This window comes from Carcharodon carcharias, chromosome 6 (assembly GCF_017639515.1).
Source record: "Carcharodon carcharias isolate sCarCar2 chromosome 6, sCarCar2.pri, whole genome shotgun sequence".
Classification (NCBI taxonomy): domain Eukaryota; kingdom Metazoa; phylum Chordata; class Chondrichthyes; order Lamniformes; family Lamnidae; genus Carcharodon; species Carcharodon carcharias.
In genome coordinates, this window is record NC_054472.1 from 112,848,287 (window position 1) to 112,865,980 (window position 17,694).

Consider the following 17,694-nt stretch of genomic DNA (forward strand, 5'->3'; position numbering starts at 1 on the left):
AGAAGAGGCCCTTCGGCCCATCGAGTCTGCACCGACACATGAGAAACACCTGACCTACCTACCTAATCCCATTTCCCAGCACTTGGCCCATGGCCTTGAAAATCCTAGAACTCCTTCCTAACAACAATGAGTATGTATATGCCACATGAACTGTAGCAGTTGAAGAAGGCAGCTCACAACCCACTTTCTGAAGAATAATTATATGTTGGCCTTGCCCAATTAATATTATAAATTGTAGTGAATAGCATCCTTCAAAGATGAGTGAGCTTTGCCATCGTTTGTTTCATGCCCTGCTACAGTCAGGACCCTTGACCAAGTTTAAGAGTAAGCTTTATTTCAGTTTTCATATCATCTGGAGCCTAGTACATCATGCAATTGATTTGCAGCAGCAATATTGTTTAGGAACTGTTGAAACTTCTTGTTATTATCAACTGCACAGTCATCAGCGAAAATGTGTTTCACAATCAGGGCAGTCCTATTTATGTGATGATCAACTATATTACTAGACCATGGCCTGACTTTTTCGGTCAGCGGGCGGGCTTGGTGGGAGCGGGCAGGGGTGGTCGCAGAACCAACCGGTGCCTGCGATCAGCTCCGCCCCACCATTTTACGTGGGCGGTCCAATTAAGGCCCGCCCAGAGTAAGACGCTAGCTGTAGTACTCAGCGTTACCTGTGCGGTCGGGGGAGGAGGGAGAGTCGGGGGCCAGTGCACTTTCGCGCACGCGCGCGAAAGAGCGCTTCAATCTCCCTGAGGTACGGAGCTGCCTCAGGGAGATTGAAGTGCTTTTGAAATAAACAAATAAATGGTTTGAAAATTTAATTAATTAAATATGTCTCCTCATTTTTTATTGAAGTGGTAAAAGCTTTAGGAAACCTCATCCCAATGGTGGATGAGGTTTCCTAAAAAACGTGAAGGCCGCTTGGCCTTTTCGCCTGCCCACCAACCTTAAGGTTGGATGAGCAGAATAAATAATTACATTAATTACTTCCTTAATGGCCTTAATAGGCTGTTTAAATATCAGCGGGTGCGCAGCTGACTCCGGCCCATGCCCGCCAAACAAAACATCACGAGACAGCGCGGGACACACGCCCGACCTCACCGCACATCATTTTATGCGCTGGTGTATCGGGCCCGCCCCCGCACATCGACTGAAAAATTGAGGCCTATGTGTATGATGTTTTGAGTTTTTGTAGGGTTGGCTTCTGTAATTTCAAGAAATGAGAGTTGTTGCCATTGAAAGTCCATTGCAGTTAGGTAAGAGTGTTTACAATCCATTTTTAAACCTGTTTATTTTCACCAATAGGCTGAGATAGGAAATTTAAAGAAAAGAATCAAAGAAGCAATTGTACTGCGATCAAGACTTCAGGTAAAGGACCTATGATATTCTCGTAAGATAAGTTGTTGACTACACTGAAGATGGATGTTTTTAATGTCTATAGAAATAACTATCTCTTTACCTGCACTGAGATACATTGAGGCCATATATTAAGAACGACCAAATAATTCACAAATGAACCATGCATCTTCAATGCTGGTTACCTGTCTTCAAATGCCACCAGTCAAGTGCAATGTAGGGCTGCTAGGTGCAAGCTTTGTTTGAAAGGCTGGCAGGGGGCTGAGTCTGAGGGGGTTGTGGGGCCGGGTTTGAGAGGCCAGGGATGATGGAGGGTGTTTGGGGGGGGGGTGTCAGTGGAGAAAGGTTAAAAGGGGATATGACCTTGGCAGTGGGGGTACCTCCAATGGGCACAGGGGACCCCCAAATGAGGTTCCATCCTTCCTTGCCTTGCCTGACACCAGATCGCGCAGTAAAAGCTACTGGACAACCCACCTGGTTTAGGCCTCCTGCTGCCATGGATTAAATAGCACCGGAGGTGGAATGAGGCACTTAGTGGCCATTGTCTCAATAGGCCCAAGGGCGAGTGGGCTGCCTGTGCCTCCCCCACCCCAACCCCCCACACCCTGTAAAATGGGAGACTGGTCAGGAGCAGGCCAGAAGGCGGTGGGAAGGCCACACTCTGCATTTTAGAAGCCCCCCTTGCTTTCAAATGTGTCAGCAGGAGGCCATAAAATCTAGCCTATTTTACCTGTTTTGCACTGATGTGCCTCTGAAATCACTTACAATAACTGATTATGCGTAAAACTTAAATGTTAAAAATAGTTTTTTAAAAATAAATATATATTTCACAGACATATGTAGCTATAATTGTACTGTGGTGCTGTTTCCCAAACATAGGCCAAAGCTAAATCAGAGGCTGAAGAAATGGTTCGCATTAAAGATGGTATCGATCAGAAGAGAGAAAGTGTTTTAAAGAAGGTTACACAAGCTGAGAAAATTGTTGAAAATATTGAAGCCAAGTTTAAAGAATTTGAAGCCATACACCAGACCCACAATGAAGTAAGTTTCTTGGAGAATTTTAGTTAAGATTATTTGATAATTCAAAAGGGGTAAACATCCCATTGAATCTATAGTAAAAAGAATCATTTTATAATTTCATAAAAAACATTTAGTTTTGAACCTTGCATGAATCTACTCAAGGTAAGTGTTGTAGTTTACAGGTAATTTCATATTTTGTCCTAAAAAGAAATCTAAATGGCTTCAATTGACAAAAACGTTTTGAAGTGATCATGTTACGCAAAGCAGTACACATATCTGAAATAGTGCTTCCCAAACATTTTCCCACTGTGATCCCTGGAAAATTGGCGTGACCCCAGAGTGAGAACTCTGGGGGGAGGGTGGGGGTGGGGTTAGTGGTGTAGAGCTGCAAGAGCTAAGCAGGGTGGAAGAGCTGGAGAGCTGGTGGGGGTAAAACTGTCAGACCTGTGGTTGCTGTGAAGCTTCAAGAGCTGAGTGGGAGTTAGAGCTGTGAGACCAATAGGGGCAGTAGAGCTATGAGAGCTTGTGCAAGGGGGGGATAGAGCTGAGGGTGGGGGCAAAGAGCTGTAAGAGCTGTGGGCGGGGAGGTACAGAGCTGAGGGGAAGTAGACCTGTGAAAGCTTTGGAGTGGGGGTAAAGCTGTTAGAGCTGCCGGTGGCAGGGGGGCTAAAAGCTGTTGGGGTTAGAGTTTAGAGCTGTGAGACCCTTTTGGGGGAATAAATTGTGAGAGTTGTGGGGGATTAGAGCTGTCGGAGAGTGAAGAGCTGTTGGCGGTTAGAGCTTGAAGCAATAGGACCTGTTGGGGGATGGGGGAATAGAGTTGTGAGAGTTATTGAGGATATGAGCTATGAGAGCTGTTATGGGGGAGGGATAGAGCTGTGAGAGCCATGGAGGGGGTGGGGGGGGGGGGAGGTGGGGGGCGGTGAAGAGCTGTAAGAGCTGTTAGGCGGAGGGGTGGAGCTGTGAGAGTCATCGTGGGCGTGCAAAGAGCTTTGAGAGCTGTTCAGAATGATGTGATTAATTGGAGAGCAGGCAACGATATTTTTTTCCCCTACAGTTTTGCTGGCTCTATTGGATGCAGCGAATGGGCCTTGGAGCTCTTTTCATTTGGCCATGCTCACCAAACCTTGCCAAAAAAAGTAATGGCTCACATGCATGTCATCAGGTCTTGTAGCTAATGCCAGGGCTAACCTATCAGAGTGAACGCTCCACTGGCGCCATTGCTGCCTTGGAGGAGAGGGAGCTCATGACCCCATTATAGTTTGGGTACCTGTTAAGACACAGCAGTTGGTAAAAGCTGTTATTTAAAATCCCAGAGAGAAACTTTAAACAGCTGTGAGAATCTATATTTTCACTTGGTATGTTTGAGATGCAGCTCTAAATTCAGGAATAAGACCACCAGTTCTCAAGAGGATTTTATATCAAACCAAATGAGACATTTATTAATTTACAACAAATTAAACATATACACATGGCTACAAATTATTGCTATCGTAACTTTTAATAAATTCCCAAATTATTCTCCACTAAGGCAACAACAACCCATAGACTTTAAGCAGACACCAGACAAAGCATTGTTCACCTTATGAATTCAAAATGAGGTTCCTTTCAATTTGATTCCTCTGCAGACAGTTGTAGGCTTACAGCTGCTTAGATATTGCATGCCTCTGACTTCCATACACAAAACCTCTCAGGTTAAACCTAGCTGTCCCTTTGAATGCAAATTCCCATTGTATTACCAGTCACTTTGAACTCCACTCTTCTAACAATAAACCGCCTTTCATAGTATCAATTTTATTTGTAATATAAACATTGCTTGGTGTCTCCTAGCTAGGTGCAAGATTTCACTCCCCTTCTTGAATACTCCATTCAACAAAATGCAAATATACTCTTTACCCCTCTGTTTACACCTCAAAACTATTATACATCAAAGCATCCAGTAGCTGGCTTTAATCCAGTTAACACAAAGACCAAACCTCTATTTAAAAAAAATAATTTCCAATAACATGTACATTAATAGCTTCAAGACCCTGATCCGGAGGGTAACCTGTCAAGCTGGATTCAGTTTGTTATTTGTTTCTTGGGACAGGAAATATTTTGACAATATATTTATAGGCTGTACTCCTGTATCAATATACAGAAGTAACTCCATAACATATGATTTTAAAATAACGCTTTGATGTCAGTGAAAGATGTTGATGGCCCTCCAAAGTGGAAGAACAACAAAAATTGTGGCAATGATATCATTATTCACTTTGAGTCTTGGAAGGCGTGGTATAAGTCATATGTCAGAATGCAGTTTCACACTTTTCACATTTTGAAAAGATACAGAATGGCTATCTGGCAACCTAGAATAATTATGGTAGTTAAAAATAAAGTGTACAAATGTTGTAAGCAGTGATTACTTTTAGAATGTCATTGCAATGTTGAAAGGTACTGACAAGTATAGTGAATAAATATAGGTCAGTGATATAAACATATTAATTACTATTGACACAAATTTTAATGTAATAAGGTCACAAAATTATGTATCAAAGTTTAAATGTAAGTCTTATACTATGCAACCAAAATAGGCCAACAAAACCATGTGTTTTTAAAAATTCCATAAGACCATAAGACGTTGGAGTAGAAGTAGGCCATTCAGCCCATCGAGTCTGCCCCGCCATTCAATGAGATCATGGCTGATCTGACAATCCTCAACTCCAATTTCCTGCCATTTCCCCATAACCCTTGATTCCCATACTGATTAAAAATGTGTCTATCTCAGCCTTGAATATACTTAACAACCCAGCTTCTACAGCCCTCTGTGGTAAAGAATTCTACAGATGGACTACTCTCTGAGAGAAGAAATTCCTCCTCATCTCAATTTTACCTGGGCAACCCCTCACCCTGAGATTATGCCCTCTGGTCCTAGACTCTTCCACAAGGGGAAACAACCTCTCAACATCTACCCTGTCAAGGCCCCTAAGAACCTTATATGTTTCAATAAGGTTGTCACTCATTCTTCTAAACTCCAATGAGTACAGGCCCATCCTACTCAACCTTTCCTCATTAGAAAATCCCTCCATGCCCAGGATCAACTTGGTGAACCTTCTCTGGACTGCCTCCAATGCCATTATATCTTTCCTTAGATAAGGGGTCCAAAGTTGTTCACAGTAATCTAGATGTGATCTAACTAGTGCCTTGTATAGTTTTAGCAAGACTTCCCTACTTTTATACTCCATTCCCTTTGAAACAAAGGCCAATATTCCATTTGCCTTCCATATTACCTGTTGAACTCGTATGTTAGCTTTTTGGGATTCATGCACAAGGACTCCCAAATCCTTCTGTGCTGCAGCCTTCTGCAGTCTTTCTCCATTTAAATAATATTCAGCTCCTCTATTTGTCCTGCCAAAGTGCATTGCCCACATTATATTCCATCTACCAAGTTTTTGCCCACTCACTTAACCTGCCTATGTCCCTCTGTAGACTCCTTGTATCATCTTGGCCACATGCCTTCCCACCTATTTTTGTATCATCAGCAAATTTGGTGATAGTACATTCATTTCCCTCATCTAAGTCATTAATATATATTGTAAATAATTGAGGCTCCAGCACTGATCCCTGTGGCACACCACTAGTTACAGGTTGCCATCTGAAAATGCCCCCCTTATCCCAGCTCCCTGTCTTCTGTTAGTTAGCCAATCCACTATCCATGCTAATACACTACCCCCAACACCATAGGCTCTTGTCTCATTAAATAGCCTTATTGGCGGTACCTTATTGAACACGTTTTGGAAATCCAAATATATTACATCTAGTTGTTCCCCTTTATCTATCCTGCTAGTTACTTCCTCAAAGAATTCTAATACATTTGTTAGGCATGATTTTCCCCTTAATGAAGCCATACTGACTCTGCTTGATTAGATTATGTATTTCTAAATGCTCTGCTATTACATCCTTTGTAATAGACTCCAACATTTTCCAAATGACACATGTTAAACTAACTGGCCTGTTTTTGCCTCCCTCCCTTTTTGAATAAGGGTGTTACATTGGCCGTTCTTCAGTCCTCTGGGGCTTTTCCCAGAATCTTGGAAGATTACTACCGGTGCATCCACTACCTCTGCAGCTACTTCCTTTATTATCCTAGGATGCAACCCATCAGGTCCAGGGAACTTATCAGCCTTTAGCCCCATTAGTCTCCCTAGTACTTTTTCTCTAATGATAGTTATTGTATTTATTTTCTCCTCCCCCCCCCCCCACTTTTCCCTCTTGATTATTTAGTATTTTTGGAATGCTATAGTATCTTCTACTGTGAAGACTGAGACAAAGTATTTATCAACTCCTCTGCCATTTCCTGGTTCCCCATTGTTATTTCCCCAGCCTCATTCTTTAATGTTCACTTTGGCCTCTTTCTTCCTTTTTATATATTTAAAGAAGCTCTTACTGTCCATTTTTATATTACTTAATTTAACCTCAATGTTTATTTTCTCCACCTTTATTATTTTTTGTCATCTTTTGTTGGTTTTTAAAACTTTCCCTATCCTCTGGCTTACCACTAATCTTTGCCACATTGTGGAGGTGGGGGGGCAGTGGGGAGGGGAGGTGTGGAAATTAGATTGTATTAGTAATTCACAGACAATGAGAGAGCTAGAGAAATGAGAAATGGCTTAAAATATGACACCTTCTCAGAGGAGGACATGGAAGAGATTCCCTAATGGGTACTCAACTACAAAGAAAGATGTTTCAGGAATAGCATAAATATGTACATCTGTGATTAGTCTCCAATGTACTGCAACTGACAGCTATGATTCTTGACTCTATAGGCTCTCTCTTGAAGCAATATTAGGAACTCTTTTCCTTTATTGTGGAATCAATAACTTGTGTGACAGCTTAACACGAATCTGCAGCAGACCACCACCCAAGAAACAGAAGGAGCAGAAAATGCCTTGACCTCTACAGAAGTGCTGGCTACAGTTCTGATGCTAAACTAAAGCATCCATGATCAATGTTATAACTACCAGCAGTTTAATGGGGACACATGTGTGATAGCAACAGCTGGAGTTCACCTCTGACCATGTACAGCATGAGATAAGGAAACATCTGACAGAGCTGTCAGAGGCTATGTGCATCCGTACATGGACAAAGGAATCCATCCAGGCCATAGTGCTGCCGTGTCTCAAGCAGGTGTATGCGTGACTTCCTCCATTGAGGACTGGTGACCCTAATGGAGTGCTAGATGTAAAGGAAACCGCATTGGGAGCAACGAATGCAGTAGATTAAATTGAGGGAAGTGCAAGTGAAATGCTGCTTCACTTGAAAGGAGTGTTTGGGCCCTTGGACGGTGAGGAGAGGGGAAATAAAGGGGTAGGTGTTGCACCTTCTGCAGTTGCATGGGAAGGTGCCCTGGGAGGGTGTTGAGGTGTAGGGAATGATGGAGGAGTGGACCAAGGTGTCCCGGAGGGAACGATCCCTGTGGAATGCCGACGGGGGGGTGAAGGGAAGATGTGTTTGGTGGTGGCATCATGCTGGAGTTGGCGGAAATGACGGAGGATGCTCTTTTGAATGCGGAGGCTGGTGGGGTGATAAGTGAGGACAAGGGGGACCCTATCATGTTTCTGGGAAGGAGAAGAAGGTGTGAGGGCGGATGAGCGGGAGATGGGCCGGACACGGTTGAGGGCCCTGTCAACCACCGTGGGTGGAAAACCTTGGTTAAGGAAGAAGGAGGACATGTCAGAGGAACTGTTCTTGAAAGTGGTATCATCAGAACAGATGCAATGGAGATGAAGGAACTGAGAGAATGGGATGGAGTCCTTACAGGAAGTGGGGTGTGAGGAGCTGTAGTCAAGGTAGTTGTGGGAGTCGGTAGGCTTGTAATGGATATTGGTGGACAGTCTATCACCAGAAATTGAGACAGAGAGTTCAAGGAAGGGAAGAGAAGTGTCAGAGACGGACCATGTGAAAATAATGGAGTGGTGGAAATTGGAAGCAAAACTAATAAATTTTTCCAGGTCCAGACGAGAGCAGGAAGCAGCACCAAAGTAATCATCGATGTACTGGAGAAAGAGTTGTGGGAGGGAGCCACTGATTTACCACCATTCTCCTACTGAAATAAATTGGCAAAAGAAACTGTCAGCATTCCATAGGGACCATTCCCTTCCGAACACCCTGGTCCACTCTTCCATCACCCCCAACACCTCATCCCCTTCCGATGGCACCTTCCCATGCAATTGCAGAAGGTGCAGCACCTGCTCCTTTACCTCCTCCCTCCTCACCATCCAAGGGCCCAAACACTCATTTCAGGTGAAGCAGCGCTTCACTTGCATCTCCTTCAATTTGGTCTACTGCATTCGCTGCTCCCAATGTGATCTCCTCTACATTGCAGACTGGGTGACCGCTTTGCGGAACACCTTCAGTCTGTCTGCAAGCATGACCCAGACCTTCCTGTCGCTAGCCATTTCAACACACCACCCTGCTCTCATGCCTACATGTCCGTCCTTGGCCTGCTGCAATGTTCCAGTGAAGCTCAATGCAAACTGGAGGAACAGCACTTCATATTCTGATTAGGCACTTTACGACCTTCTGGGCTTAACATTGAGTTCAACAACTTCAGACCATGAACTCTCTGCTCCATCCTAACACCTTTTTTATCCCGTTTTTTCAATATTCATTTTCATTTTTTATCCACTTATTTTTATTTATTTCCATTTTTATTCATTGTTTAATCCCCACCTTTTATCCTATTTTTGATCTTTTTTTCCAGCCACCGTCCACCTCCCCCGACCCCACCCCCACTAGGGCCATTTGTTACTTGTTCATTTCATTCTTTCCAGAGTGCCTACCCTTGTCCTGCTATTACCATATTCTGCTTTCTGATGTTAATGCCACTATCAGCACCTCCTTTAGCCAGTACCACTACCATTAACACCCCTTTGTCCTTTTGTTCATGACATCTTTGTCAATCTCTCCTTTGCTTCAACCTATCACTGGCCTTTTATCCGGCTTCACCTGCTCCACCGCCCTTAATCAGCATAAATTTCATCACATTTTTACTTCTCTTTATCTCTGAAGAAGAGTCATATGGACTCAAAGTTAACTCTGTCTTTCTCTCTACAGATGCTGTTAGACCTGCTGAGCTTTTCCATTATTTTCTGTTTTTGTTTCAGATTTCCAGCATCCGCAGTATTTTGCTTTAATATTATATTGCTCCTCCCCTCCTCTTCCTCCCGCAGCCCCAATAATGCTCGTCCTTCCTGACAATACTCACCCTCCCTGCAGACCTAGACACCGCTCACCTCTCCACCACACTCCTAACACTGCTCACCACCCACCCAACACGCCAGATAGGACTCACCACCCTCACAGCCCTTACAATGCTCAACCCCTGACAATGCCCACCTGCTGACAATGCTCACTCCCTCAACCTGCACACCCAACACTGCTCACCAGCCTGTGCCCCCAAAAATGAAAACTGGTCTCTCCAATGTAGAGGAGATCGCATTGGGAGCAGCGAATGCAGTAGACCAAATTGAAGTAGTTGCAAGTGAAGTACTACTTCACTTGAAAGGAGTGGCTTTGCTGGTACTGCATTTTGCTATGGAGCTTCCCCAGTCTGCTTGTTGCTGGATCCAAGGTGGAGCCTGGACAGGAAAAGCCAAAGGCTCCAGCATGGAAAGGTAAGGGCACAGTTTTAAACCGGGTCAGCAGTATGCGCTCACACTCTGCCACTGACTTGAAGATCAGGGTCAATACTTTATTTTGCATCCTTTAACATTAGGTAAAGTAGCTTTATTGAAAGACAAAACGTGGTATTTTCCAAAAATTGCAGTAGAAAATACTTTTTTCAGAAACAATAAATCTCATTTACTTTTTGAAGTGCGTATTCATGACTGCAGAATTAAGTGGTGCTTGTATAACAACATACAAAATCAAACATCCTTAATTAACTAGTTTGCTTCTTCTGTATTTTCTTGTAGACATTCTTGATGTTGAGCAAAAAACTAGATGCATTCAAAAGAAACCAGAAATTGAAAACTGAAAATCTACAGAAAGGAAAGGAAGACTTGCAAAATCAGTTGATTGATGGTCAGGTAACTTTATGTGCTGGACCTATTTATGCATGCCACTTACCACAGTGCTCAGTAGATGGCATCATTACATGAATGATGTTTACTTGTAAGATATAGCTTAGGCAAATTGTTTCAGCGAAATACAGATTATTTGATTATTAGTAATATCACTTGTGAATGTAGCCTTCTGAGGAAAATTACATGCAAATTGTGGTGTGAAAATTAGTGCATTGCACATAATTTAGAGTTAACAAAGCCAAAATGGGCACAAAATTAATTTGCTTATCGCCACTTAGAGGCAGTGGAAGCACTATTAGTTGCTGACTTTTGCTGACCTCAGGAAGGCAGAAAATTACATTGACTTATATAGGTAGGAGGACAGTGGTTGCATTTGCTCAGCAACATGAGGAAGAAAAACAAGCACCGTAGGTGTACCTACAGCAAAAAGACTGCAGCAGTTCAAGAAGGCAGCTCACCACCACATTCTCAAAGGCAATTAGGTATGAGCAAAAATGCTGGCCTAGCCAGTGATACTCATATCCCATGAAAGAATTAAAAAACGCAGTTTTCTTTAGAAGTCCCAACCCAGAAAGAGTCTTTTAAAGGTCCCAATCACAATAAGCCAGGAGCAGTGCCTCAGGAAGCTTGGCTTCACAAAGGAGATAGTGTGCCACCTTCCTCACGATGACTCCGAGCCTCAAACCAGGATATCTGTGTAGATCACCTTATATTTTACACACCAAGATTCTGCTGGGAGCAGATGACATCAGCAAAGTTTTGCAGTTTGCTGTGCACAGAAGCATCAGCATGCTGACATAGACATCATATAGGAGGAGAGGGGACTTTGCCATCTTCCCCTTGATCAATGAAGATCAAGATGAAAGGGCATGAGTGTTTGTCAGGATTGTGGGCTTCCTGCTGGTGCAAGTCACTATCAACTGCACACACGTGGCTTTGCAACCCCCCCACCCCTCGCCCCATCAACTGCTAGTGATGGTGCAGCTACAAGGGTGACCAACCTGCCACAACAAGAGGTTCATTTCAATGAATGCCCATTAACCTGGCAGCACCCACAATGCTTTTGTTCTGTGTCTGTCTGCAATATCGACTGACTTTGGGCCTTCAAGACACACCACAGGATGGCTTATCGGCGACAAGGGCTACCCGCTCCCCAAATAGCTCATGACACCCTTCCGTCATCCCACCATCCGAGGTCAGAGGGCCATCAGAGAAAGACATGAAACTATCCACTACACTGTGGAACAATCCATTGGTCCCCTAAGATAATGGTTTCACTTATTAGGTTGCTCAGGGGACATGGGGTAGGGTGGATTTCTGCAGTATATGCTCGAGAGGGTACCCATGTTTGTGGTGGTATGCTACGCCCTCTGCAACAATGCAACTATGAAAGCCAGCCATTTCTTCCTGAGATCTGGGGACCACCTAGGGAGGCAGAAGAGGAAGAGAAGAAAAAGAAGGCAAGAGACCACATTCACCACATGTAACTGGATGGAGTGAGAGGGACCAGCATTATGAGCGATCACTTTGTTGAAATGAACTCCCCCAACCATTCCCTAACAATTCATCCATTTTCAGACTCACTATCACATTATTCAACATCAAATACCTTCATTCAACAACTTCATCCAGCAAACACCCTTAGAACCAATCACCCTTAGTGCCTATCTTAGTGTCACCTTGCCAGCCCTAATACTGCTACACTGTGCTACCCATGGCTGGTGGAAAGCTGCTGACTTTCACGCCGGGAGACTGTAGATGGCCTTGCAAGACTCCCTTGAACAGCTCTGGGCCTTGAGGGCTTAGCTTCAGATTGAACCACCTCTGTGATCCTGAGAAAGAGCATCAGGATCATCCTCCACAGTGTTGTTACCCCTCCAATGGAAGAACACCTCATCTGTGCTGGAACACAGGTTGCTGAACTGCTGTGAGACAGTGATTATCTGGTTGAGTACTAAGATCTCCAGCCATGATGCAGTAATCTACACTTAAACTGGAAAAATCAGATTGGCAGTAGTAGTAGTCCAAATGAGGAGTTCTTAGAATGGTTTTGTGATAGTTTCTTAGAGCAGCACATTCTGGAACCAACCAGAGAACAGGTTATATAAAGGCAAAACACTGTGAATGCTGTAAATTTGAAACAAAGGGCAGAATTTTCTGCTTGATGTGCGGGGACCGCCCCCCCCCACACGCCAGTGCGTAAAATGACACACGGTGATGTAAGGCGAGCGTTCTGACGTCACCGCCCGACATCAAGATATTTCGTTGGGCGGGTGCACGATGAAGTTCGACGCGTGCCCACCGATAATTAACGGGCTAGTTAAGGCCCTTAAATCGGCAATCAACACCGATTTTCAGGTGCCTGTGCAATCTTCGGCTCGGCACATGGGCGCAACGGGCAGGCAGGTAAGAGACTTTTTAATAAAACTCATCCACGGGCAGGATAAGAGGGCTCAGTGGGGTTGTCAATCTGGTCTGTGAGTATTTATTGCAGAAAGATTTTTAAACTTACCTGTGTGATCTGTAACAGTTCAGAACGAATTCCAGCAGCTTTCTGTGTACTTTGAACCTTCAGGTCAGCACTCTTCAGTCAGGAATCTTTATCGGGCCTGGAGGCCTCCCTTTAACCTGGTTATGGGTTCTGACATGTCTACTGAGGCAGGTCCTCTGAGGAAGGAGGGAGGGCTAGAATAAGGAGGAGGCCAAGAGTGCACATTCAGACTCCAGGGGAGCCACCTTTGGGAGTACAGGTGCAGGCACAAGGAGTGCAAGGCCAAGAGGTAGTCCAAGGTGGAAGTGGCCGCAGAAGACACCACTATCCTGCTGCCAGGGTATACAGGTGGTGAAGTAGCTACCTTAGTATGACTGAGGTGCAGCGCCAAAGGAGGCTCCGAGTGTCAAGGGAGATATTACGCTACATCTGTCAGATGATTGACCCTGAGACCTCCTCTAACTGTGTGGGCGGACACCCCATGCTAGCAGCTCTGAAGGTCACAGTTGCCCTCAACTTCTATGCCTCTGGCTCCTTCCAGGGCTCAGTGGGTGATCTGTGCGGTGTCTCCCAATCAGCTGTGCACACTTGTGTCAAGCAAGTCACAGGCACTCTGTTCAGGCATGCATTGACCTTCAACCACTTCCACTGGGTCAAGGCAAGCCAGATACAGCAAGCCAGAGGCTTCCCAGCCATTGCTGGCTTCCCCACATCCAGGGTGCTATAGACTGCATGCATGTGGCCATCAAGGTGCCAGCGGGTGTGCCCGGTGCCTTCATCAACAGGAAGGGCTTCCTCTCCATGAATGTGCAGATAGTGTGTGATCACAGGATGCTGATTCTACAAGACTGTTTAAGGTACCCAGGCAGCTTCCAAGACTCCTACATCCTCAGACACTCCCAGTTGCCGGGGCTCTTCAATGCTCCAGCCCGGCTTTATGGATGGCTGCTGGGCGACAAGGGCTATCCCCTCAGAAGGTGGCTCATGACGCCTCTCCGCCATCCAATAACAGAAGCTGAGCAGCGGTACAATAGAGCCACGCCTCCACAAGAGCTGTGGTGGAGAGAGCCATTGGTCTTCTCAAGATGCACTTCTGATGTCTGGACCACACGGGGGTGTACCCCAGTTCCCCCCCAGATCATGTCTCAGTGATAGTGGCTGCATGCTGCGCTCTCCACAATCTTGCACTGGAAAGTGGGGGACGCAGTGGACAATGAAGTGGATGCTAACGCAGTGGATGTGGCTGCAAACGATGAGTCCAGCACAGATTCTGAGGATGAGGAAGCACAGGGGAATGGTGAAGGGCTAAACGTTGACCTGGGACTACAACAAGGAGGTAGGGACACCCGGGACACTTTAATCCAATGAACCTTCAGCTAGTTCCACACAAATGGATCAGGAGGACCAGCCTTGCCTGGCACATCCATACGCAGCACTTAAGAGTTACATTTGCCACTTCATCAACTTCAACTAAAGGCTTTGGACATAAACCTCAATGTCCACTCAAACACTCATGTCATGTATGTAAAACATCCAAATGCAGAACAAAAGAGCCACCCTAAGCCATAGTAACACATATGATTTTAATTTTCTCCATCGTAAGATCACACAAAATGAAACCAAAACATTTTTCAACCATAAACAAATAATAATTCCCTAATCTAGGGCCAACACAAAAGCACCAGTGAGAAACCCGTGGTGTGCCTAAGGTGCCTTATGCTTACGTTTATGGATGCTACGTCTTGGTACCGCCCCATCGCTCGGAGTGGCTTCTGAGACAGCCTGCTGACTCTGCTGTCCTGTTGGCCTTGATGACTTTGGCGGCCATCCTCTGGCTCCTGGAGCCTGTGCTGGCCCCTCCTGGGAGGGATCTGCCAGGTCTACAGCTGGCATTTCCCCTGTCGTCGCAGCCTCACCCAATGAAGCGGTCACTGGGAGAGAGGTGGAGCAGCTGTTGCCCTCATCCAGAGCACCATGAGAGGAGCCCGCAGATATGACAGGCAGCTGCTCCGCTGATGTGAGGTCAACCCGGACCTCGCTGCTCACCTTCAATGGATGGGCAACGAGCTGGGAAGCTTGAAGCCCACACCATCTCCCACATTGGCAAAGATCAGCTGTGGCCATTGGGGCTGTGAGGGCTTGCAGGTCCGAGCGTATACCCAGGAAAAGCTGCTTGTTCTCCTGGAAGCCCCTCTCCACGAGAGTCTCCAGGAGAGTCACCACTCTCTCCATGGAGGAAGCATGACCCTCTGCCATGAGGTTCATTGCAGCACTGATGCTCCGCATGGACGCTATCACCACGGACACCAAGCGAAGCACAGTCTCTTGCAACACTCCCAGATGCTCCCACACACTCAGCTGCATTTCCTGTAGCTGCTGTGTTGCGGACAACTGCAGAGGCACATCATCACACCCCGACTCAGCACGTGCTTGGTCCCCTGCAGTCCTCCGGCTGCTGGCGCCTTTGGCACTCTCTGTCTCTGCCAGCTCCTCCAGTGATTGTGAAGTGCCCTATTCACTGTGCCCTGGGACACTAGCTGATATTGCAGTTCCCACCGAGGTGCTAGTATCTGCACTCATGTCTGCCTCGCAGAAATGGTGTGACACAGGTGACATTTGAGGGCCCTCAGGTGTGAGAGGGGGCATCTGCAATTGCTCCTGGTGGACAGGCTCTGATGATGTTGAAATTAACAACAAGGACAATGGACCCATTAACGTGCACACAACGACAGGAGACGAATATTGGTTGGGTGGCAAATAATCAGGAGGAGACTCAAACATTACAGGCGGATACAGACGGCCTGGTCAGATGGCCTAAGGGATGCCAAATAGAATGTTACGTGGATAAGTGTGAAGTGATGCACTTGGGCAAGAGAAACAAGGTACGGAAATACATGAGGAATGGTAGGACCTTGAAAAGTAAGGAGGATCAGAGGGGCCTTGCTGGGCATGTCAACAGGCCCGTTAAGGTAGTGGGACAGGTACATAAGATGTTTATGAAGGTAAATGCCATACTTGACTTTATTAGCCAAGGAATAGAATATAGGAACAGGGCGGTCATGTTGTAAGTGCAGAAAACGCTGCCTAGGCCACTGCTTAGTTCTGCATGCAGTTGTGAAATGCGCTTCATGGGAGGGATGTGATTGGAGTGGAGAGAGTGCAGAGGTTGCTGACCAGGATACTTGCTGGGCTGGAGAGTTGGTGTTATGAGGAGACATAGCATAGACTGGGGATATTTCCCCTGGAGCAGAGGAAATTGAGGGGTGACATTATTCAGCTTTATAACATTATGAGGGGCATAGATAGGGTTGACAGAAAGGAATTTTTCTCCTTGGCGGAGGGATGAGTAACCTGGTGGCATTGATTTAAGGTAAGGGGCATGAGGTTGACAGGTGAGGTGATGAGGAACTTTTGCACACAGTAATGTGGGACGCACTGGCTGAAAGGGTGGCGGATGCAGAAACCCTCCTAACATGTAATAAGCATTTGGATGTGCAGTTGCAATGCCAAGGCATACAAGGCCATGGGAATAGTGGTCGGAAATGGGATAAGGCAACTTTGGAAGATGGTTGACACGCGCTTCCTCGAAGGGCCGAGGGACGTTTGTTTTTGACCCACACCTCTGACCCTATCAGCCTGTGAATGAGCAATGCTGCAATAATAACGATTCAAACAATCATCAGTGCTATGGATGGTGGGAAGACTGAGTGGATGTCACTGTTGACCTCAAATTCCTGGCTGTTCCACCCTAGCCTTACTGATACCTGTGGACCTGGGTACATGGCGTTTCTCAAGCTCCAGGGCCTCCTGCTCGAATCGACTTAAAATCATCAGCTGGACCTGGCCGCCTCCAGTCTGCGAACGCTCAGAGGCATTGTGAGCAATTTTCTCCTGAAAAACAGAGAAGACCATTTATTGCGGCTAATCACACATGGACTCTGCACGTGCACGCTGCACCCCAACCACAGTGGCTCATATCAGGCCTCCAGTGCCTCCTCGCCCCACTGCTGCTGATCAGTCACACAAAGATAGTATGCCTGCTTCAACCACGCCCCCCCCAATGGCCACCTTGGACACATTCTGGTCCATCACTTTAAGAAACACACGGTCTTAGCTCCCATTGCAAGGAGGCAGAACTAGGTGCAGCGTCAAGGGCAGCAGATGGATCTTGGCCATGAAACCTTGAGGCTCCCCTTCCACAATCTTATCACCATGAATAGGACATGTGTTGGAGTTCTGAGAATGAGCCTAGCTGTATCTCCTGCAGGTTGCCCCCAGACTAGTCATGTGCAACTAAGAGCAACACATGGTGCGGGGGAGAACTCATCTCCTCATGAACCACTCAGGCTGATATAAGCATGGGTACTATCTGCTTGCCCACACAGCGTATGAGAAATGCCCAACATGATTCAATGCAGTCATAACAATAAGACTTGGTGGTGGGGGGGTCCCTCAGAGGCTAAGGCTACCTGCTGGGTTAAATGCCCAATGCCAACATGGTACTCACCCTTCCAGAGCGCAACAAATTGTTGAAGCGCTTATGGCAAGAAGAGATTGCCAAAGATGTCATAGACAAAAGAACAAAGGGTTGTTGATGGTGGTGATATTATCTAAGGAATGTGCTAATGGTGACATTAAGGTTGGAAAGCAGGACAAGCAAGTGACAGATGGCCCTAGTGGGGCTGGGTTGGGGAGAAGGGATCAAAATGGATTAAAAGGTGGAGATAATTTATCAATATTAGCACATTCCTTAGATAATAT

The 17,694-nt window shown here is 45.9% G+C and overlaps 1 protein-coding gene across 1 annotated transcript in view; it reads left to right on the plus strand.

Moving 5' to 3' along the window:
- Nucleotides 1-17,694, plus strand: part of LOC121278821 (coiled-coil domain-containing protein 178) — a 211,184-nt gene that overhangs the window by 166,095 nt on the left and 27,395 nt on the right. Inside the window, exons 14-16 of the mRNA XM_041189276.1 lie at nt 1,306-1,368; nt 2,236-2,397; nt 10,332-10,445. Coding sequence (XP_041045210.1) covers nt 1,306-1,368; nt 2,236-2,397; nt 10,332-10,445 — 339 coding nt within the window. The remainder of the gene's footprint in view (nt 1-1,305; nt 1,369-2,235; nt 2,398-10,331; nt 10,446-17,694) is intronic.